The sequence below is a fragment of the Diplotaxodon limnothrissa genome, linkage group LG6 (assembly GCF_057381915.1).
Source record: "Diplotaxodon limnothrissa isolate DT_005_m linkage group LG6, D_limnothrissa_male_GT1.1, whole genome shotgun sequence".
NCBI lineage: Eukaryota > Metazoa > Chordata > Actinopteri > Cichliformes > Cichlidae > Diplotaxodon > Diplotaxodon limnothrissa.
This window is the reverse complement of record NC_140601.1, coordinates 42145040-42167933: the sequence shown is the minus strand read 5'-3', so window position 1 is coordinate 42167933 and position 22894 is coordinate 42145040. Positions and strand designations below refer to the sequence as shown.

Below are 22894 nucleotides of genomic sequence, written 5' to 3'. Positions count from 1 at the left end.
AACGTATCCAGCTTGTTCTGCTATACGTTCTTCACAAGCTGACAGATGTTGTTTTTGGTAGCATCTGTAGTTTAGCAGGTGGCCACAGTGGATGAACTGAGGTTCTGCACCAACACCCAGCACAAGTACTGGAGCATTTATTTGCAGTGTAAATCTCAGCTGAAGATAAATAAGAATTATTTTGAACCACGAATCATGAAAAAGTAACTTGACCCAAATAGAAATGTATTAGGTCGCCTTCATTGTCACATTACTTTTCCTGTCTTACCGATGACTAAAGGCACCATTGTGAGGCTTTGTGGTTTCTGGCTTTTAATTAAAGACCTCTTCAAAACCAGTTAATGCACCCAATGCCTCCAAAACGAAGTAAGCAAGTCTTTGCAGTCTTTTCTTACTCAGTCTCATGAGGATTGCACCTGGGAGGATTTTCAGTTACCAGGTGAGGCCATTCAAAAGGTGACCAGTGGAATAGTTTGCCTTCTAAATGTGTTTGTATGTAATTAGAGTGCAAATAGAACTATTGACTCTCTGTACCAGCCGATATTTTGGAATGCTTTACGATATAAAGTCTTTCCAGATCATTTCAAGTTCCACATAGTCACAGAGCTTTGATAACAAAGCTATGTGTGAAGCTGCAGTTTAGTTTTTCTGTAACATGAAATCTTTGGTTACATGTCGTATCCATGTAGATAAGCAACAGCAGTAGCCATTATCAAACATATGGTGTAACTGCAGTTGTTTGGATCCTTGTTTGCACGTGGCTTATCATTAATGAGAATAGGGCATATACACTGAATTTATAGCTGTGGCGTTAAATGACCACTGATAACAGAACAGAACTCTTCCAAACAAATCCATCACGGCATCTATTCGAACACATCCACTTCTGTGCACCGGGCTTTTGTCTGAAAGGTGGCGTTGAGCCCGAGCCAAAGATGTTGCTCAGCTGCTGCAGTGCATTTCTCAACCCAATGACTCTCCAGATGGCAGGTATCTTTAGTGCTCAGCTCCTTGTCCTGAGCTGCGACAGCTCTGCCGCGCTCCACTGAGCTGCAGCGAGCCCGCCCTCCCTGGGTACTTTTAATGGACTTTAATCTGAAACACATGATCAGGACAATACAGACAGTGCACTTGCTAGCACAATGGAGATAATAGGGGCCCTCTTTATGCATCTGGGGGCAGCAATTCAAACTATAATTATTCCATGTGGGGGGAAAAGACTTCTTGAAGGCCTGGGATGAGGCTAGCTGCTTTACATTAGATACAAATGGTGAGGTGCTGGTTTATGCACATGTCAAGCTGGGCTGTACATGGCAGGCTAAACCTGAAGCCATTCTAAGAATTCTAATGAACTTCAACAACCAATGTAAGCATTAGAGGGGGGGGGGGGGGGTTTCTCCAAAAATAAGTTGTTTCAGTTCTCGGTCAGCTAAACAGAATAAAGTCCACGTACACCATTTGATGTCATGCGAGAACACATACGGTACCTGAGTGACTGCCAGGCAGGTGTGCAGCCTGTTCTCATTTGTTATGTAGCTATAAGGCAACACACTGAAGTAATGAGGAATCAGCGAAGAAACCTGCAGGAGGTGGTGCAGTGTGAAAGCGAACACAAAGCCAGAGGGAATCTGTTTGCTAAACCTGACTGGGCACGTATTAGTGTCTGACACTGATAATCATGCAAGATAATATTTTAATTTGTTGAGCAAATGCTGCTAACACGTGGTTGCAAATCACAATGAGTTTGTGCTGTGATCCACTTTTTTTGATCTGTGAAACAGTCGAGTGGAGTCAAATCCATTTGCAAGAATTTCAATCAGGATAAACACCTTTAACCTCAGGAACAAAACAATCTGTCATTTCACATTGAAGCTTTCAGGATAAGTTTAGCTATCAGTGTTGATTTCACTGTTACTTTGGAACGTGTTATTGTAATCACATTACATTTGTCTGCAATGCAGTACTAATCCAACACGTTCACGATAGATGGATAGAAACTCAAATGACTGAACATGAGTATTATTTGCTAAGGGTCAAAATTGTGACAGCAAAACATGACAGCGAGGCTCTACATGCATCTGGACAATAAGCACATCTACACAATCAGAGACCTCCAGAGCCAAAGCGATGCTCACACAGAGTGTATACCGTCTCCGGCTTAATTTTCAACAGTTACCTGTTTGCTCATTCCTACAGCACAATCACTGTCACCACAACCTGTTTCTGTGGGCTGTTGGATGGAGATTTGCATGGATACGTGGGCAGATGAAAAATTTAATGTTATATTGTTAACTTCCCAAACAATGTTGTGGAATAACAAAAAAGTGAAATTACTGTCTTTTATATAAAATCAACCTCAGTGCTGCTCGTCGTGTAATAGAAAGAAATTCTGTCAGATGCAGATGTGATCAAACATTGCCTCGGAACATCGTTTTTGATTACAATAGCCTCCAACTGCCGTTAAAAGCTCTGCAAAACGCTTGTCCAAAAAGGTGTGTTTCCCTCCAGCAGCTAAAACCGCTGCAGAAACTCGTTTGAACCCTGACTGGATTCATAGAGTAACTTGCTCATGTGCAGCACCTGCAATACAAATACAAGAATGAGCCGTAGAAAAAAATCTGGATGATTTTGTCCTTTCATTCTGCCTCTGGCTTTTAATTAGGGCTATAGGCTAACAATTATTATAATTAGCAGTTAATCTGAAGATTATTTTCCTGATTAAATGATAGTTCATTTATTTTTAAGATGCCATAAAGTGGGGGAAAAAAAAACTATTCCCTAATTTTCCAAGGTGACACTTTCAAGTGTTCCACCAACACCCCCAAATATGTTCAGACAGAAAAGCGCAGTACAACAGCAGCTCTGCTTAAGGAAGGACGTTTTTTTTTTCTTGAGCTTCAGAAAAGCATTGACAGGTGTCCTTGTCATTATTAATTACTCATCTGACGATGCAGTGATTATTAAATTGCTGTTAGTAAACTATTCAATCAAAAAACTAGGTTTGCAATTTGAAAAGGAGGTCTTGGTGCACTTTTGTAGAGATACAGTGGCGAGTAGGAAGCATGTTATAGATTGGACCGCTGTGTTTACGGCCTCTCACTCAGAAGAGTCCAGACGGCACATTTGCATAGCCCTTGCCTGTACCTCTCCATATAGGATCATTCCTACTGCTGTATACTTTGCAGGCTCAATAAATTGTGGGGTATAAAACCCGTCCTCATCTTTCCCCCCCATACGGGATATGCCCAGCCGATGTCAACAGTAGCCATTTGATTTAGAGCACTGTACACAGATGCATCAAGAATTTATAGGGGACTTAATTAGGAGTTGTAAAAGTGACTTATAGTAATTGTGTGGGACACAGGGCCCTATAATGTGGCAGTTATCATTTCCATAATTCCAAAGTCTTGATTCTGTTCTCAGAACTTTTATGTCTTGCTAGAACTGTTTGTGCTTTGATCTTAATGCAAAGAGCTTTTCTGGGTGGCAGAATGTTACCGCTGCAATTCTGCAGAGGAAACAGTGCAAATGAAACACGGCAGTAAACCCACGCTTTACTCTCTTACTGCAGTGTGTCACTGAAACGATGTTGAGGCCATCAGGGCAAAAGGCATGACGAAATTGTATCAAACTTGAAGCACAGAGGAATTATACTCTTGAGTGAATTTGCTACATTTTTTTCTGTTTAATTTCTCTATCACAAACTAGTGGAAACTTCATTTTGAGTCATTTTGAAAACTGCAAATTAGGCCAGATGGTGACAACATGCCTGGGAAATCACCATTTTAAAGGTTCAGCCCATCGAATGGCCTTTATCAGTTTTTTTTTTTCGCTCATCCACCATTACTAGGTGGATGAGGAGGTTGTTATTGCCTCAATGAGTGGAGGTCGTTTGGCCCGCTGGATGGAAATGGCAATGGCAGTGTTTCCTGGTTAAAATGGCAACACAAATCCATGTTTGGAAGTTAGAGAGGTTGCAGAGACTTATGCCATGGTTATGGTTTATGTATTTGTCATGGAATTATCATGCAAACACAGCTCCATAATCATTTCTGCTCAAGCTGTCACCTTGTCCTGATGACGTGGTCCTTCTACGTTGTGCCATGCATTTATGGAGTGACTGTTTGGTCTCTCCAATGTAGAGGTCTGAATATTCCTCGCTGCACTGGACAGAATATACTATGTTGTTTAGTTTGTGTTTGGGAGTGTTGTCCTTGGGATGAACCAGTTTTTGTCTGTGTGGCTGTGTCTGAAGAACACTGGGATTCCATGTTTGGAGAAGACTCTGATCCCATATGTGTCAGGAGTATTGGAGCAGTTGAGACACATTTTTTCTAAACACAGTGTCACTGTGGGTTTTAAACCCCAAAACACGTAGCACCCAAAATTGGTCCACCTCAAGGATCAGGTGACCCGACACAGAGTAACGTAGTGTACGCTGTTAAGTGCCAGGAGGATTGCCAGGATTCATACATCAGGGAAACCAAACAACCTCTGCCAAAGAGGATGGCACAACACAGAAGAGCTACCTCGTCAGGCCAGGACTCTGCAGTCTATTTACACCTACAGGCCTAAGGGTACATCTTTTGCCATCTTACAACGCTGTGATTGCAGCCATTCCCCAACTTTCTGTGAATGGTACTCATGGCCATTGATCAGTGGTCTTTGATCAGTGGGTTTTGGTCAGTGGTTGTTGATCAATGGTCATGAGAATTTGCATAATTAAGATTAAGCTACTGACCTCCCAGCCCATTGTTCCTTCAGTGGGCTGGTTTCAGTCATTATGCAAATGTACTGTTTATAAGATTGGGGGAAACTTGCAGTCAGCTGAGACTGAAGATGTCACTTGGATGAGTGACGAAACGTTTCTCCCACAAAACGCTACGTCCAGATGAACAGAATCAACTTTTGGAGATTTACTTACCTGGATGATTGAGCATGCATCAAGACAAATAGCCCATAGGTGTGAATGTGAGTGTGAATGGTTGTCTGGCCTCGTGTGTTAACCCTGCAACAGACTGGCGACCTGTCCAGGGTGTACACCGCCTCTCGGTCTATGACAGCTGGGATAGGCTCCAGCGCCCCCCGCGACCCTGAAAAGGATAAACTGAAGTGAATGAATGAATGGATGTATTCCTTTCCTTTGAATGTGTTGGGCCAGCTGAGCCTTGCCCACTAGCTTGGAAACTCAAAAATAGGGGAGGCCACGAGTGTTTTGAGTTCTTATTGATCTTATTCCAGAGTGCTTTAGAGTTCTATAGTCAAATGTACCTGTCTTATCCTTTTGCTTAGAAGTTGGTTTTATGCTCGCCATAGAATGAACTCTGCTCCGTGTCTCCTGACTCTGGATCCAAGGAGCAAACTCTTTGAAACACGTCTGCTTTGTCTGCATCTTGGGTTAAAGTGGAGGTGGTTTCTGCAGTCCGCTAGTTTTCTTGAATCACTTTCATCCTCTCAGATCAATAGAAGGGTGTTCCTGCCAAGGCGAGGAAATATGTCCGTGTAGGTTAAAAAATAGCATTTTGCTTTTAGTCATTCCTAAGGCTCTGACTGGTTCAAATGTTTCCAAGCATTTCAAATACTGTCAGTGAGAGTAACCAAAAGATAAGATATGTGGGCAGTGATTCACATCTCAGAGTATGGCTCACCACCATAACAATTTGTTTGAGTAGATTTTGAACAATCCTCTGGGGATACGTCTTAAATTCAACAATACACAATCTTTTTGTGAAACTGCTGTCTTACCACAGATTTGCCCCCATGAAAACAGTTGATAGTGAGGTCTGGTGATTGTCTGCGATTGCCTTGGGTCTGGAAAAGTTCTTTTTATGCTATAAACAAGCGTTATTCTTTTCCTTTTTTTATCAACATGGAGGCCAAAATCTTAGACAATAGCGACCCTGCCACAACCTCTCTGATGTTCATCAGATTGCATCTGTTGCTTTGAAAAACTACATAAACAGACTGAAGAATCCGAGAACTAGGAGAGCAATCCTAGACATATCTAGGGGTATTTATTATTTTCTTCTTTTTTTTTTTGGGTTGTATGGAAGCCCCAAACGCAATTTCATTGTTCTTGACAATGACAATAAATAAATAAATACTAAAAAATACTAAATCTATCCGCTTTTACTTCCCATTGCCTCAAGCAAAATCCATAATGTCTTATTTAGTGGGTGGGAGTCTCATAATGGTTGGAAATCCAGTCAGAATGGGCTGTTGCAGGGGTCAAAAACAGCCTACACAGACCTCCTATCTCTAATTGGCTGGTGTTAGACATTTTATCCTATGCTCTGAGGATAATGGTTTGCCTCATGTTGTGCCTTTTTTTTCACTGCAGGCTTTTTTCCCCCAACAGTTCACAGTGAGAGTTAAAGAAAGCTGTGATCATGATCTCAGCTGTTTCTTTCTATGACATATACTGGACTCGTTGGCAGCCCCACAGCTAACGAGTAGTTTGTGTTAGTTTGCAGCAGAAAACTAGCAGCGGGGTCAGGTCTCATGTTGTCATGAAACACATGTCGTTGTGTCTGCGTGGGGTTTCCTCAGCATCACTCGTTTTGTAATTGATTTCCATGGCAGACAGCTACTCCAGAGTGGTCATGTATCTTTTATTTTAATTCATATTTCATTTTGAGCAAAGTGCACTTGCACTAGGCTTTAAAAAGCAAATGCAATAATTTACATTTTTACCAAGCCTTACCACCAACTCTCAAAAAACAGTAAGAAAAGGAAGTAATAAAAAAGCTTCATGAAATGTATTTTACAGTGCTTTATGGGTAATCTCTCTTGTGAGAAACCAGAGTTTGAATCTATTCATTTCTCATTTAGGTTCCATCTGTGTTTGATTTAACTCACTTCCCAGTCTCGATTTGTTTCCTGTAAAGCACGAAGCCTCGAGGAGGAGAAAATAAACAAAAAAACAACAGGACTTCCACTAAGCTAGGGAGCTGCCAGAGAAGGCGACATTGAAATCTCGAAATTTGAACCAGGTTCAATGATTTTTAAAAGTGGAACCAGATGCAGAATCAGGTCAGACATGAACACATAAAAAAGACATGTAGAAATACTTCTAGAAAAGACCATTAGGATTATGAGGGATGTTGAAATGTAGTGCTGTGTGGTATACGAGAGGCAGTGCTGTCGAATGATCTTTGTGCTTCTTGTTTTGCTTTATACTCGAGCTTCGGCAGTATATGTGCATGCATCACTACTTCGGGTTATTTTTGAAAATGGCGATTCTACTTCACTGCTTGATTTTAAAACTTTATTTTAACCTAAAGTTTAAAAAAATTGTTGAAACTTTAATACTAAATATTCCTCTACAAACCACATCAGCTTTGAGTAAAAGGAAAAAATCTCTTCAGCATTTTGTCCGTCTTAACTTTAATGACAACAGAATATGAGCTGCATGGAGGTTTAAAGCTAATACTCCATCTTATCCCTTAATGACCTGACTATGCTCCAAAGAGATATTTGCCTCGTCAGGATTTATTTGAGCTTTCTTAGACTTTGGGTGACCCTTGAAGTGTCGGTTTGGTCAAGCACAGGTGAGGATGAAGGAAAGTCCATGATAGTCAGAACTTCTTCATCTTCTTTGGTTCTCAAGCACCTCTTCAAAGCTTTGAGCTTCGAGACGACGCTGGAATATTCCTTACACGTGTCTTGTGTTCCTCCTGTTACTCCCACAAATCACAAAAAACTTGGATTCTTCAGACAATGACCATATTTTACTTCTCCCGTGAAACGCTGGTATATCTTAGCACACTCAAAGCGTTTGGCCTTGTTTCACCTTTTGAGTAATGGTTTCGAGATGCCACTAGTCCTCTGAGAGCACTGCTACACACCATGCTTCTGAGAGGACTTTTGCTCACTGGATTCTCTCGTATTTAGCAGATTCTGCATCTGCATGTTGGAGTTGTTTCCTGTCGTACAATGAGCAATGCTTGATTTATTGATCTCCTGATCTCAGCTTTGGTGTGCCTGATTTTGTTTTCTATTCAGCTAATCCAGTTTCCACAAAGTGTTTCCCCCCCTTCATTCCTGCTGTGATTTGGCACTGAGAAAGCACCTCTTACCTTTGAATAACTGCAGACACCCACTATCATGAAGCTACTTGGTAAACAATATCTTTCATTCCAACAGCAGCTGCAGTTGTTGACAGTGCTGCTGTTATTTTGTGACGTTGTCACTGTTGTTTCCACAATTGCAGGTTATTTATTCATTTTTGTAGGTCTTTTCCTAAACATTTGAGCTGCTCTAAAAGGGAATTTCTCCTGTGGGGATCACTAATGTTGGACGCTTAAGGCACTCCTATATTGCTATTACTATAGCAACAGTCAGCTGTGACCGGCAGATGAGATGGCCCCGCCCCTCCCTGAGCCTGGTTCTCTTGGAGGTTTCTTCCTGTTAAAAGGGAGTTTTTCCTTCCCACTGTCATCAAAGTGCTCATAGTGGTCATATGATTGTTGGAGTTTTCTCTACAATATAAAGCGCCTTGTTGTGATTTGGCGCTGTATAAATAAATTGAATTATACATTTTGGGTGGGAAAAATGAGGTTTGGCTTTATATTTGTGTAAATATATATATATATATATATATATATATATATATATATATATATATACTAATATATTCTCAAAAATATCAATTCATCTTTTTTTATTTTACATTATCTACTTCTCTGAGTGCTGTTGCTCTCACGTGTACATCTAGGTCCGAAACGGAACAATAGATAAGACGGTGAACTTCTATTCTTTGACAAAAGCTGAACCAGTTTGACCCAAATTAAACTTTTGAAGCTAATTTATAAAATCGCAATTACTGGACAATTCAGTGTCAATTGTCCACTTGCAATTGGACAACTGACACTCAATCAACCGTCATCTGAACATTACCTGCAACCTAATGCAGAGCTCGAGACACGATGAATGTTTTCTAAACCTCGGATCATCATGAATAGACGAGTTTTAACTAACATGCTCACTGCAATTCCTCAATCACCATTTAAGCTCTGTCCTTCGTTGGTGACTTTTCTTGCCGACTCCATTGGTGGGGTGGCAGCCGGCTGGCCACTCTTTTGATTTATTGAACTGAGTGGGAAGCTGTGAAGCTTACTTTGTGACAGCTCAGAACCTTTAAAATTTAAGATGTCATTGAACTGATGAATGGAGAGAGGATAGGCTGTGCCTGCCCACTGCCATCATATGTCACTGTCCAAAGTGATGAGGGACCCTGCCTGTCGCCCTGTTACACCGACCAAAAGCCTCCAGTGGGGAATCTTTCTTTACTGAGCTTGAATGAATCAGAAATCAAATTTTCTGCAGAATATGTGCCTATGGGTGCTGTACTTTATTAGACTCTGTGCAACTTCATAAAGGCTTGGACAAATGTTTGCCTGCAGTTAATAAGAGATCCATGCCTTAAAAACACATGGGACACTACGATGAATGCATTGGTCTCCTTTATATTTTTATGAATGTCTCTCAAAAATATGGAGTCCAAGTGCTGATTGTAGGACAGAATAAACCTACAGTTTAAGAGGTTAAACATGTAAAGTCTTGTGATCAATAATTCATAATTGAAAAACAGCAAAGCACACTGCTTTGTTTAAATAACAAAAAACCTTTAATAAATGGTGGAAGTGCTCATCACTATCAACACACAGGCTTCACCGGAGCACATAAAACAACAGACAGAAAAGAGAAAACTGATAAGGGCTCGTCAAGGCTGCTGCCAGCTGCCAATGATTATTTTCTCAGGTGTGGTTAGGAACAGGTTTGTACACAATTGTGCTGTGATGCATTTCTAGGATGAGCACCTGCAAATTAACAACAGAATATCCCACATAACCATACAAACCTGCTTGTAAAAGAAAAATATTTACAGGTAAAGTGTGAAACAGCTAAACTAATGGTCCACAGCTTTAAGATCAGACATGTTATTTAGAATAGAATAGAATCGAATTCAACTTTATTGTCATTGCACATGCAAAGGTACAGGGCAACGAAATGCAGTTTTTACTGCAGTTCCTCCCATCTTCAGATATTTCTATGATTTGTATGCTTTCAATGAGTCTGGGTTATGCATGGGGTATGTATGGCATTTGTGTGCTCAGCTTTTCTCTCAGTTAGTTGTATATTTTGTATATTTTTTAGGAATATAGGTATTGTGTATGTACTACAGGAGTTGTATCGTGTTGAAATATTTGTTTTCATTCTTGAAAATATGTTTGTTGCATCGTGTCAGAGAAACTTTGACAAAGGAGGTGATAAAACAATGAACCTTGGATAGATAGGTAATAGATTTAATCAGTACAAAACTTTACTTTGTAGTATGATTATCCATCTGTCCATCCGTCCACTCGCAGTGACCTCTATCCCAAATATGAATGACAAACAGTTACAGAGATTTCAGTTTGAGTTCAATTTAATCACAACATCAACGTCCAGTATAACCAGACTCAGGGATGGGCAGCCATCTGCTGCGACTGACTGGGGATGAGGCAAGGAAGACAGGACAAAAGACACACTGTGGAAGAGAGATTAATAACTACTGATGGACTGCAAACATACTGATAGTGAAAAGAGGTGAGTGAAGGAAACACTGTAAATAGAATAGAGACTAATGAAGCAACACGCTAGGCCAGAGGCTGCAGTTTAGGAAAGGCCTCATTGAGGATCAGCATTGGCTCTTGGGCCCTGCCCACCTGCCACTCCACCACTCATGAGCAGAGTACTCAGTGAGTGGTTTTCAATGTATTTCAAATGAAGTCTGATGATGCTGCAGGAGAGGAGATCAGAAGTTAACCGTAGACAGTGAGATGGATGCATTTGATGCTGAAGGCTTGTAATGAGCAGCGACAGCTGAGTGTAGAAGCGGAACGTGAGAAACCGGTGCATAATTTAGATAAAATTGATGCAGATGTGATAAGGTTTACAGTAAGCATTTTAATTTACAGGAATAGAGGGATACGGGAGACAAAGCAACAATGAACATTTGGAAAAGCTGGTTGAAACTCGAACTGAACTGAAGTTCTAAATTTAGCCACAAAGTTGGCTTCAGCCTCAGATGGTTATATCGACCAAGGCTAGTTTGTCTGCATAGAACATGGATTACTCAACTGATTGCATCAAGTTTCTGTGAGTAAGAACTCGGTGGTACCTGCCATGGCACGAGGAACTTGGAAGATGATAACTGTCAACGTCCCATATAGCATTTTTGTTATTAGATATTCAGTATGAGGCTTTGTAAGGGTGTCAGCAGAGATTAACCTATTGATACTTGGTGTACAGGGGCTTACAGTATAGACTACAGGATTTTGTGGCTGCTGTAGTGGAAAGCAGGATCAGTTGTACTGTAGAAGGGAGAAGTGGACGTGGTTCAAAGATGTAGCATCCAGTTTTCGTAGCTACAATAAAAATGAAATAAGCAGTATTTGCAGCAGCTTGTACTGAGAAGCTTGATAAGGAGGGAAGCTGAACTGTTAACTCATCACTAACCGAAGATTGCTAACATGTAAAAGTCATTTAGGGACAGTGACAGTGTGAAACATTTCTGTAAAGGAGGATAAAAGAAAAGAAAAGTATCATCTCTGTGCTACAGATAAGAGGAAAACCCTTTTGAAAATGCAGCTGTTGTCACGTTTCTCGATGGTTTCTGGCCAAAATGATACGATTCCTTAAAACGGTCTGAAATTAGAACAAATGGGTTTGTGGTGCAAGTAGACATTTATAGACATATGACGGGAAGGGAAAGGTTCAGCTCTCGAAATTCAAATAAATGATGTCCGGTAATTGTTTTTCTTCAAGGCTATTGTTTACCATGTGTTGTGCTGGGGATGTGTTTGCTTACATAGCTTTTATACTAAGATGGATGCAGCTACAGCGACATCACTCACTGGTTAGATGGCCCTATTTTGAAGCCTCAGTTTCAGCATTTTGATTGTTGTATTAGTATTTTTAGAAAGAAATGCCTTGAGGTGGATCACAACAAAGAAATTGAGTATACTGCACATTTAAGCAGTAGCAACTTCTCAATTGCAAGCTATAGCCACACCTTAAAGCATCACCTGCTTCGTTGCCCATTTTAACCTCCTAGAACATGGCGTCTACAAGAGCCTGATATCCACTTACGAGGACATTATACAGCCACTGTGGAGCTCATTTTCCTCAGAAACAAAAATCAGCTACAAAACAAAACTGGTAATTCTTTGTTTTTATATTCATCAGGTCTCAATCAGCCCAAATAGCACAGAGAAATTGAAAATGTATGCCATGAACAAGTTCGGATCTTGGGAGGTTAAATAAGATTGGAGGACAATTTATAAGTTAAGCTCATCAGACTTGGTGTTAAAATCCATAAGAACAATTATCCTAGTGTCTTGTGCTTTGGGTGGGGGAGGGGTAAAAACTTCTTTGGGGTAATCAGGTTGGAACCCCCCTTCATTAGTTCTATAGATAGGCCCTCAACATCTCCAGAAAGGCAATAAGACAGACTTAACACCAGGCTTGTACTTCATCCAGCTGATCTTTGTTCGCTTCATAATTTTTATGGACAGAATTTCTAGGAGGGATGGAGGGTTCCATATTGTTAATATCACAGCTTGTTTATGATGATGTCGTCCTGGTAGCTTCAAGTTCCACTAGGACTGTTTCCAGTCGATTGAAAATTGGTCGACATGAGGGCATTTCCAAGTCTGAAAGCATGGGTCTCAGCCGGAAAAGGGTGGCGTGTAGTTTACCAGTGGGGGGACTTAAGGTATTGCAATGTTCGTGCATGCGTGAGAGAAAAGTCCAGTGGTTGATTGACAGATGGATTAGTACAGCATCTTCAGTAATGTGGACACTGTACCAGTAATGTTGTTGTTAAGAAACAACTGACATGAAGGCAAAGCTATTTATTGACTTGGCGATCTACGTTTCTACCATCATTTAAAGCAACTGTGGGTAATGGTTGAAAGAATAAGATTAGTATGCAAAAAGAGCAACATGTTTTAGTTAATCCGAATTTTTACAAGTTGATGGCCAGTATTTGAAGTCAGCGTATAATGCAGCTGCATTTAGTATAAATGGGAAAATACATTTGCCTGTTCATAAACTATTTGAAGATATCCAATGTCCATTCAGATGATGCTGAAATTTTGTAACTTTCTCTTTAAAACAGCTGCAGCAATGAAAAATCCATTACCGTTTATTACCAAACCTATCTTCAGTGTTAAATGTTAAATTTATAAAATAGAGAATCTTCTTTGTACAATCTTTGGCTCTAATGTGCCTGGACATTTATAGTTTGTATTTAATGAGATAATGCCAATATCATTTAAATCACAAATTTGTAATGGAAAAAATAACATTCTCAGTCAAAATCATCAAAATAAGAAAACATCAGAGGTTTCAGGGTGACATCAGCCATTTATATGAACTAATTACTCAGAAGTTTTCAAAACAAGTAAAAGAAAAAAGAAGAAAACAATGAAAGAATAAGATTGTGGATACAAGCAGAGATGAGCTTCCACTCCTGTGAAGGCTGGCAGCTGACGTCAGCCTCACTATATCTGAGAACAGTGCTCTGATGAAAATGCTAAGTTGAAAAACTAAGAGCCAAGTGTGTTTATTAAAAGTCTTTTAATTTTTGCAAAGCAGTGTGTCGGCATTGTTTCTATTTCTTGCTCATAGTGTGTGTCCTTGGATGCACGTGTTTTAATATCTGCATTTGTAAAGTGGTGCTCCCCAGCTAACTCGTTTGCATTTATTCTGTTCGTGAAGAGGCAAATAAGTGAAATCCAATGAATCACACCAACTTTAAATTAGATGATGAAGGTAGCCTGCCTACCTGGTGACATAGAGCTTCCCCTGCAATGCTGACAAAATACATTTGCAGCAGGTGACAAATGTGTATATTTTTTATCAGAGTAAGTACAGATTTGCTGTGATAAAAGACAACAAGTGGGAACATTAGCATAGCCCTCAAATGGGGCTACCGACTCACAGAGCTGCATGAAAATAATAATGCACAGGCCCAGCAAGGGTGCTGTTTCTACAACATCAATCAATAGAGACTTGGAAAATGCACCAGGGTTATTAATCGTTTGCTCGAGCACAAGAAAATGTAATTAGTACATTAAAATTGAGCCACTGACTCCATGCTATGATCCTGTATGCCAGCTGAGCTATATATCATTCCATGCATTTGTGGAAATTCCAATGACAGATGGAAGGGTTTGGAGAAAAGTTTGTATGTCCAACATTGATTTTTAGGACTAAAACCTCCCAAAGACCTTCAAGTACTTACTCATCAAGCTGAAGTTGGCCACATTATATACATTATTATATTAAAAAATTCCCCTTTCACTCCTGTGGCTGGTCTTTATCCTTCAAGCTCAGGTCTTCTACCAGAGGCCTGAGAGCGTGAGGGTCCTACACAGTATTGTTGCTGTTCCTAGGACTGTGCCCTTCTGGACAGAGATCTCAGATGTCTGAGATCTAGGAGGCAGAGGTCTACCACACCAGGCATGACCCCAGGGAAGGCCCCAGGTGCAGGCTGTGTAAAGATGCCCCTGAGATAATCCAGCACATAACAGCAGGGTGCAAGATACTAGAAGGCAGGGCATACATGGAACGCCTGTGCCGAGTATAATACAGATGTTGCTGGAAGTCAAAATCGTTGACCCCCCCTTAGGATGGTCAAGATTGACCGAGCTAAGATCCTGTGGGAATTCCAGATAGTAGTGGTTGAGAAGGAGAGGAAGAAGGCTGTAGTGATAGATGTAGCTATACTGAATGAACATGGAACACGACAAGCTCAGGCTGAGAGAAGAACTCGAAAAGATGTGGAGGGTGAAGGTAACAGCCGTCCCAGTGGAAATCGCAGCATTCAATGAAGTGACTCCAAAGATAGGAACAACATCCGAGACCTCTGCCCAGAAGAGCTAAGATACTGTGCAGGTCCATCAAGCTTCCAGGCTTCTGGGAGAGGACCTGAGCTTGAAAGACAAATACTGCCTGCAGAGGCAAGAGGCAAGGCAAGGCAAGGCAAATTTATTTGTATAGCACAATTCAACAACAAGGTGATTCAAAGTGCTTTACAGAGACATTAGAAACAAAAGCAAATAAAAAGCATGATTTAAAATTGATTAAAACAAGCAAACAAACAAACTAACTAAACACACACATTTCACACCTGTTCGCGCGATCTGAACCCTTATCGTAAGGGGAGCTACCAGTCCTTCTGTGGACGAGCTACTTTCTATTTTAAATTCCCTGAATTTAAAATACTCTCTAGACCCAGTCTAGACCCAGTTGGGGAGCTACCCAGAGCTCTAATCCCAGGGGAATTATATGTGTGTGTTATTTGCATAAATGCTTCATTTTCAGATCTATACCTCTTATTAGTAACACGAGAAGGGAATAGAGAGGCCTCGGTCTGTGATAAAATGCTAGCTTGAATGGTTGGTCATTGATGATGATAGCATTTCAGTGGTATGGCAGCCCATCTACCGATAATGCCCCAGGCTAACCTCTACCCTGAAATTTACCAGTCGTGTCTAAAAAGCACTCATCATCTCTTGTGATTAGAATCCAGATGAATGGAGAAACATGTTCATCTTGCTAAAAGACTTGTTTCCCCCCCTTTCTCTCATATCTCTGCAGCTGTACAGCTCGGTAGACTTCGGAAGAAAATGGCAGCTCATCCACGAACACGTCACGCCAAACAGATTCTACTGGTGAGTCACTCATTCTCACATCTCCACTTTTCCCCCTTTTTATTCTGCTCCATTCCTCTTCCCCAAAGTTTTGTTTGCTCAGGAATGCAGAAAGTGTTGCTCGTGTTCGGGGCGACTGAGCAAGTGATATTGATGGCTTAGAACAAGCTATGTGACTGACTGGTGATGCTGCTAAAATTCTGCACATTTTCTATCCCTTGATACAATCAGGCAGAGATTAATCTCCTTCTTCAGAATGCGCTTTGCATTCAGCGTCCGAGGGCATGTCGCATTCCACTTCATTTCTCACACTCACACCCTGTTCATATCAGGCGTCCTGCAAGACCAAATTATTATTTTTACATTTGCAGTAGAAGGAAGAGGGGTGAATCTCTACAGATACATACATGCAGATACATGAGCTATGACTAATAATGGATCCAGGACGTTCCTGTCGCTTCCTATCCAGTCATGTCTGCTGCTCACTCCCCCTGCAGTGTACCTACTATGTCTGAAAGTGCACACTCATCACAAACGTAGGGCCGAATATATTCCAGCTCAGTGCTCGCTGCCCCACTCTGATGTGACTGGGGTGTGCCTGGGATTGCTTTTGGCTATATGCACCATAACTTGCATAAATCTGGAGCTTTCTTTGCCATTGTGGCATAAGCCTAAATAGTGTGCACAATCTGCCCTTCACTGCCAAAGCCCCCTCAAGGACATTTATACACTGGATGAGCCTTTAGCAATGGCTAGGCAGTCCTCCAGTTGGCCGTATTTAGACAATGGCCTCATCAGCCTCCAGGGGCTATGAAATACCACCACAATGGGAGCGCTGTATCCATCTAGTCTAATCCACCAGCAGTGAAATGAACAAAAAAGCACGATTATTCTCTGAGATACAGACATGGTCAGAGAGTGTAGTGGCCTTGTACCATTCAGTCGAAGATAAGGAGATTGTATTTCTTTGCATTGTTGTATTTTGCTGAAATGGGATTTGGGCTTTACTCTGTTCTCCTTACTATGTCTAAGATCTGAGATTTTATTGGGGGGGGGGGGTTGTACTCATACAGAGCCAATAGTAGGCAAAAATGTTTGGTGGAGAACGTTTAAATGCGTGTTCATTTACTTGTGTATATGCTAACTTGTGACCATGTTTAAAAGGAACAACTATCATTGCAAAATATATACAGAACAGAAAATGCACAATAGCTTCACTTCTAATTAATCAGTAACAGAAGTAGCTTCTCCTTTACATCCTTTTCTTTTTTGTTACGCTTATAAAAACTTATTATATTCTGCTTTTTCATTCTCTCCCAGGTCTGTCACAAGCCTAGACAAGGAGCCTGATCTGATCCACATGGAAGCTCACACACCAGATGGAAGTAGGTGTCTTACACACAAAGACGAGTAATGAGCAGGTGTCTATAGGCATGAATTCCTCTTTGTGAAAAGAAGTCGGCCCCAAGGAAACGGCATTGGCTCACCCCACCAATGAACCCAGCGTATGAGTCTTGATGAATATGGCTTCTTTTATTTTCACTCTCATTCAGTGAATGTCGTCTCCGTAACTCTGAAAGGCCACAACATCAAGGTCGTCTATACTGTAGCCAACATAAGTGAAACTGCCACTGTGTGATGTCACTGCAAAAACCAAGAATTGCTTTTTTCCTCCTCTTGGTGTCGTATGATTGACAGATGGAGATGCTCGTTTATGGCGTCTACACAATGAAAATAAATCAGGTGCTACACAGCGAGGCAAATTATTCAGAGAGACTCTGCATTCTGCAAATAAGATAAAAAAAATCATTTGACCTAATTGGGAAGGAAATGGTTAGCTTACAAAGTCTTGCTACAGCTGTTGTTCTGTATATATGGACTAGCAGAATACATAATGCTGATCCTGCATTTCCTCCTATGTGACAGATGTGCAGTATGTCACGTGCAGAGCTCAGATGTGCACAGAAGCTAACAGGAACTACCCGTTCCCAGGTTACATTGACATCAGCTCTTTGGTGGTTCAAGATGACTACATATTCATTCAGGTAGGGCTTTGTACACTCTGTCCCATCACTATCTGATGCATGATTAATTATGCATGTTTAAAGATATGCAAGATACGGTATGTCTCCTATATTGAGAAGCACACTCAGCTTTTTGCATAAACTGCAAGTGTGGATTTGAATGGCTTTTAGATAAATGGCCATTAAGGGCAGAGTGACTTTAGGAACTTTCGCGCTACAGCCGGCCTCAAATAGTTTTTGATCTGTTGAAATGTATTTAAAATATTGCTAAATTCAGGTGTTTCTTTCCTGTCATACTATTTCTGGTATGAGTTTGTTTTTTTTTTTTTTGCAAATGATTTCACTTGGCAGGAATAAAATATGTAAAAATCATTTTATGTTAACCTCAACTGAACATTTGTGCTTTGTTTTCCTGTGTGAGCAGTTTTAATATTCATCCTAGCCACAGAATGGTGTGTCATATTAATCACGATTTGTGTAACAGAAAAATCTGAAATGGTAATGTCCTGAATCCCAAGTAACACAGATGCAATTTATGGGTTGTATTTTCCTCTCCAGCGTGAATATTATTTACTTTGACATTGTGCAAATGAGGTTTCATACATTTAAAAGTCAACAGGAAACGTTGGGATAATTACACACCTAGTCCATGGCAATGCCAGTTTTATTCAGATTTTCCTCAAAAAAAACTGCAGTGGTATCTGATATGTGCTAAAAATGTTTTAGGTAGAAGGAAAAAGATGGATCTGGTTTTGGTTTCTCATTATCGGTTTGTCTTTTTAAAAATCGATGTTGATGAGACGGTGGCTACAAGTCTTGCAAACATCAGATCATAGCTGCATCTTCTTAAACCACCTGCAAAAAACATGATTTTCAGGTTTCACAGCAACAACTACAGCAGATGGCACCTGTGCTCCTCCAAAGACCCTTACCCCTTTCACCTCTTCACATCCAACAGAAGCATCACATAGACTTACACCAGCCTCAGAAATTGAGTCATCCAACTCGATGTATTTTATATTTTAAGTTAATATTATTAATTTATATCACGATTTTGAGGTGCAGCAGTTGTAAATTCTCTTGCTGTTTGATCCTGCTAAATGTTTTATTCAGTAGAGAATGGGTGGGTTCAGAAACTCAGCTTGATTCACCTGCAGGCAAGTCCTTCCTCCGGAACCTTTTCTGCCCTTGGCAGCACATTAGACAAAGAAATAGAGTGGTTCTCCAAAGATCCTTCAATCCTGTTTGACCTCTCTGAAGTCTTTCAAATAAACTCACAAGCACTCAACCAGAACCACCCCTTCAATTCAAGCACCTCCACATTTTAGCACGTATGCGTCACAGATGAAAGATCCTGAAAGGGATGGGAAAAAAATCCATCATACCAATTCCTCTTAAAGTTCAAACTGCCTCTGGTTACCCAGCCATCGATCTCCTGCTCCTTCACTCGATTGCATGTGGGACTGTTCTACAGCACTCGCTGCTAGGCTGCTATATTTCCTCTCAGTGCTCAGTGTTTTCTCTCTGCTGGACCACTCGCAACGCTTGCAAGATCGGTAAAAGAATCGCCTCTGTCGTACAACATTAATGCTGACTTCACTTCTCTTTAGTCGAGAACCACAAGCTCTGATTTGAAGGTTTTCCTCTAATGAATTTCATAGTGTTATTGTCAGGGAAGAAAAGTAGGTTATGAACCTGCAGTCTCACTTTGCTGGGTGCTTCTCTATTTGTACAAAGTGCTTCTGTCTTCTGTGGTCTTGCGCCTAATGACAATTCTCCATCACCCACCATTCCCGTGTTTCCTTGCTGCATAAGCTAACAGCTTAGAGTGTTTGCAAAGAGTCTAGACCATTAGGATGTGTTTTTTTCTTTCCTAGACAGCAGACGAGGCTCAGTTAGGTAACTTAAAGATTTCTCTTGACAAAGAATAATGAGACTATTGATTCTCCTACGAGATATTTACCAAAGTCCACTTTGAAACCACCAGTGCATTGACACCTGGGCTGCATCTTCTGAATCCAAGCCAGGAGGTTGCTATAAATGGAAAGAAAAGACTGCTGGGCAGCCACAATATCCAGCTTTGCCACGAAAATAAGCAGGTGGAAAAGCCAGAAAATGATGTGTACTTTTTCCCAAACTTTAATTGTTTAGACAAATATGGTATGATGTCAGTTATGAGGTGACACATAAGGCCTTCTCCCCTGCATTTGTTTATCAGCAGCAAATCTGAAAGTCAGAGAGAACTGCTACGTGGAAAAAGCAAAGTATCCTGAGACTCAAAGCTTCGAGGAGTATAGAAGGACGTGTATCACGTATTATACCGTGAGGACAAAAGTCTCATTTAATCTTATAAGAGAAAAAAAATACCTTTTACCAGATTTGGATAGTTGCTCATTTTTAATCAGTTGTTATTGGGCCTAAATGTGCGCTTAGTTTGCTTGTTTCCTCGTCACAAAGTGTGCTCACAGCAGGTAGTGCATTTCACAGTTTTACGCCGGATCCGCTTCCTGGCACGACTCCAAAGGGGATTTGTGGTTCTGGCTGGAACTGAAGCAACAACTTTTCACTTGGCAAATGAATGTGAAACTACTATATGGAGCCACTGTTACTGGGCTGTAAGATACAAATACAACTACAGAAATATCATCAAATGTTCACACAAAGGTTTCCAGTTTCACTTCTAACCACCAAACATACACATTAAAACATTTATGTGTACATCAGATCCATAAGCACTGGGACTTATGAAACCATGAAGATCTGATTGAAACGTAAGTTTCAGCTTCAATTCAAGGTGTGTAACCGCGCAGCCAACAGAAAACTGGACCAGTACCAGCTTTTTGTAAAGGCGGTCCTTTGTTTTGCTCTCCACATGGACTGACTGCCTGAATACAACCATAGTGTTCTCAATCAACTGCACAAACTACACGAAAATCACAAGGCTGGTGACAATGTGGAAACACGGTTAATAATAGTCACGAGTGCGCTACAGGTGATAGATTCGGGTGCGCTGTCATACTGCCGATCACATGGGTGTGGAAAAAGTCTCATCGTGAATTAGATGTGTACAAGCATCTATACTCCTTTTGAGCTGCACACCTGCACCCTCCAAACTATACTTGACACTATATAAAATGATGCATAATAGCCAGAAACGCTGCATACCATGTGTAATGTATTTAATTAATAGAGTATTATATGTTCTAGGTTCCTACATCAGGGCGAGCCACATATTATGTGTCCTACAAGAGAGAGCCGTTTATACAAATCAAGCTGCCCAAATATTCCCTGCCTAAGGTAAGCTGCAGTGCCTTTACTTGATGATGATGATGACACACAGACATGCTTTTAACCTATGACACACCCATCAGCTCACCAGTGACTTGTTCAGGGTCAGGGTTTGGATCACATCTTTCCATTTCTCTGGAGCTTCCATTCACTGGTAAAACCAAACAAAGGTATAATATAATGTAAGACATTTCATTTATATAAGGCTCTTCTAAACAGCTTCTATTTTCTGATATAATATAGAAAAAGTCAGGTCACTGCCCATTTCCATTCATACTTATATAACTTACTCCATATTAAGAATAAGGCCCATTCTTTACAGTATGTCATCAACCATTTATATTCACACCTCAGCATTGATCTCGTGACCAGTCCCATGGGGTCAGCATGTTCTAATCCGTCACCTCTCTGCCTCCGGTCATAACTCTTCTTAATCTCTCCCCCTGCTCTCTTGATAGGATTTACACATCGTCAGCACTGACGAGAAGCAGGTATTTGCTGCAGTGCAGGAATGGAACCAGAATGACACCTACAACCTCTACCTGTCTGACACCAGAGGGATCTACTTCACCTTGGCCATGGAAAATGTCAAGACCACCAGGGGCATTGGAGGGAACCAGATGCTAGACCTATACGAGGTAGACGCCTGATGAAATTAGTCACCCTGTGTGGATTCTGAAATAATGAATTCATGGGAAATTACAGAGATTAGTATTATTTTCACTCATTAGATCTGCGATATGGTAAACAGATACAGGTAGATGTGTGTGTCAACATTATTGGAGAAGAGCTGTTTCACAGCAAAAACAAAATCACAATCAACAAAAGGTGTGACATACAGGTTACTGTGTCCACGGACAGCATGAGTGAATGAGGTGCTGAGCAGAGCTGAACTGTGACTGAGCATTTAGAATAGTCTGAGCTTTTGACTATGGATTAGGGATTGTTTGGATAATAATTGGTAATAATTGGTAGTGTTTGTTCACAGACACTGACAGAAATGAAGGGAAAGTATGATAGACGCGCTTTAAATATATGAATTTTAACCAAATATTTGACAGTGTGGTACACAGAGGCTTTTTCTTTCAGCTGTTGTTGAAGTCTTCAGCATTTTTTTTTAAACATTAACTCAATGTGAGGTATTGCTATTGGATATCAGCTCACACTGTGAAAACAATATGACTTTAGTGTTGTGTAAATTAAGAACTCCAGAATCCTCCTATCAAACACGCCTCCAACGCATCAGCAATAACTGCTATTAGCAGCCAGATCGTTGTGGTTAGTTTCGTCGTCAACAGTAACTCAGCAGCACCGGAATTAGACTTCTAACATCAAGATCAATCAATCAATCAATATGGAGTAATGACAGTGAGAAAAAGCGCTGTTGGCAGCTATTGAATTGCTCTGGTGAAAAGTGACATGGACACTGTTAGAGTGAATTGTTAAATGTTTGTCATTTTTATGTTTACCATTTGTACATGGTTTTAAGGAATTCTTTCCGTCCTCCCCTCCCCAGAGTCTTAAGATTCTGGGAGGGGGGCGGTAGTGTTTTTAATCACAGGAACATCCTTGTGAAGGTCTGTTTGATGTTGGTAAACCTCCTCCCCTTTGTATGGCTTCACTGTGTTATCTAGTGTGAACCATCTAGGGTGTGGGGGAGACTACCCTCTTTATGACCAAGGATGTTCCTCCTGCTTTTATGCTATAGGACCCTTTGGTCAGCAGGAGGTCTGACACACACACACACACACATTCTTACGTAGATACAGAAGTTCACACATATACATACAATGCCCTGTCTTGGAACCAAGGGGGCGTGGCTTTGTTCTGACGTGTTTTGTGTGAACTGTCTCTCAATAAAAGGCAGCAGGAGGAGGT

General features: G+C 40.8%; 1 protein-coding gene across 2 annotated transcripts in view; it reads left to right on the top strand.

Annotated features, from left to right (window-relative positions):
- The window catches only part of sorcs3a (sortilin related VPS10 domain containing receptor 3a), a 267372-nt gene that overhangs the window by 177688 nt on the left and 66790 nt on the right, over window positions 1–22894 (top strand). For both annotated transcript variants that reach the window (XM_085356485.1, XM_085356484.1), the window contains 5 exons: window positions 15652–15725; window positions 17025–17089; window positions 17631–17749; window positions 20936–21025; window positions 21475–21654. In XM_085356485.1, coding sequence (XP_085212611.1) covers window positions 15652–15725; window positions 17025–17089; window positions 17631–17749; window positions 20936–21025; window positions 21475–21654 — 528 coding nt within the window. The remainder of the gene's footprint in view (window positions 1–15651; window positions 15726–17024; window positions 17090–17630; window positions 17750–20935; window positions 21026–21474; window positions 21655–22894) is intronic.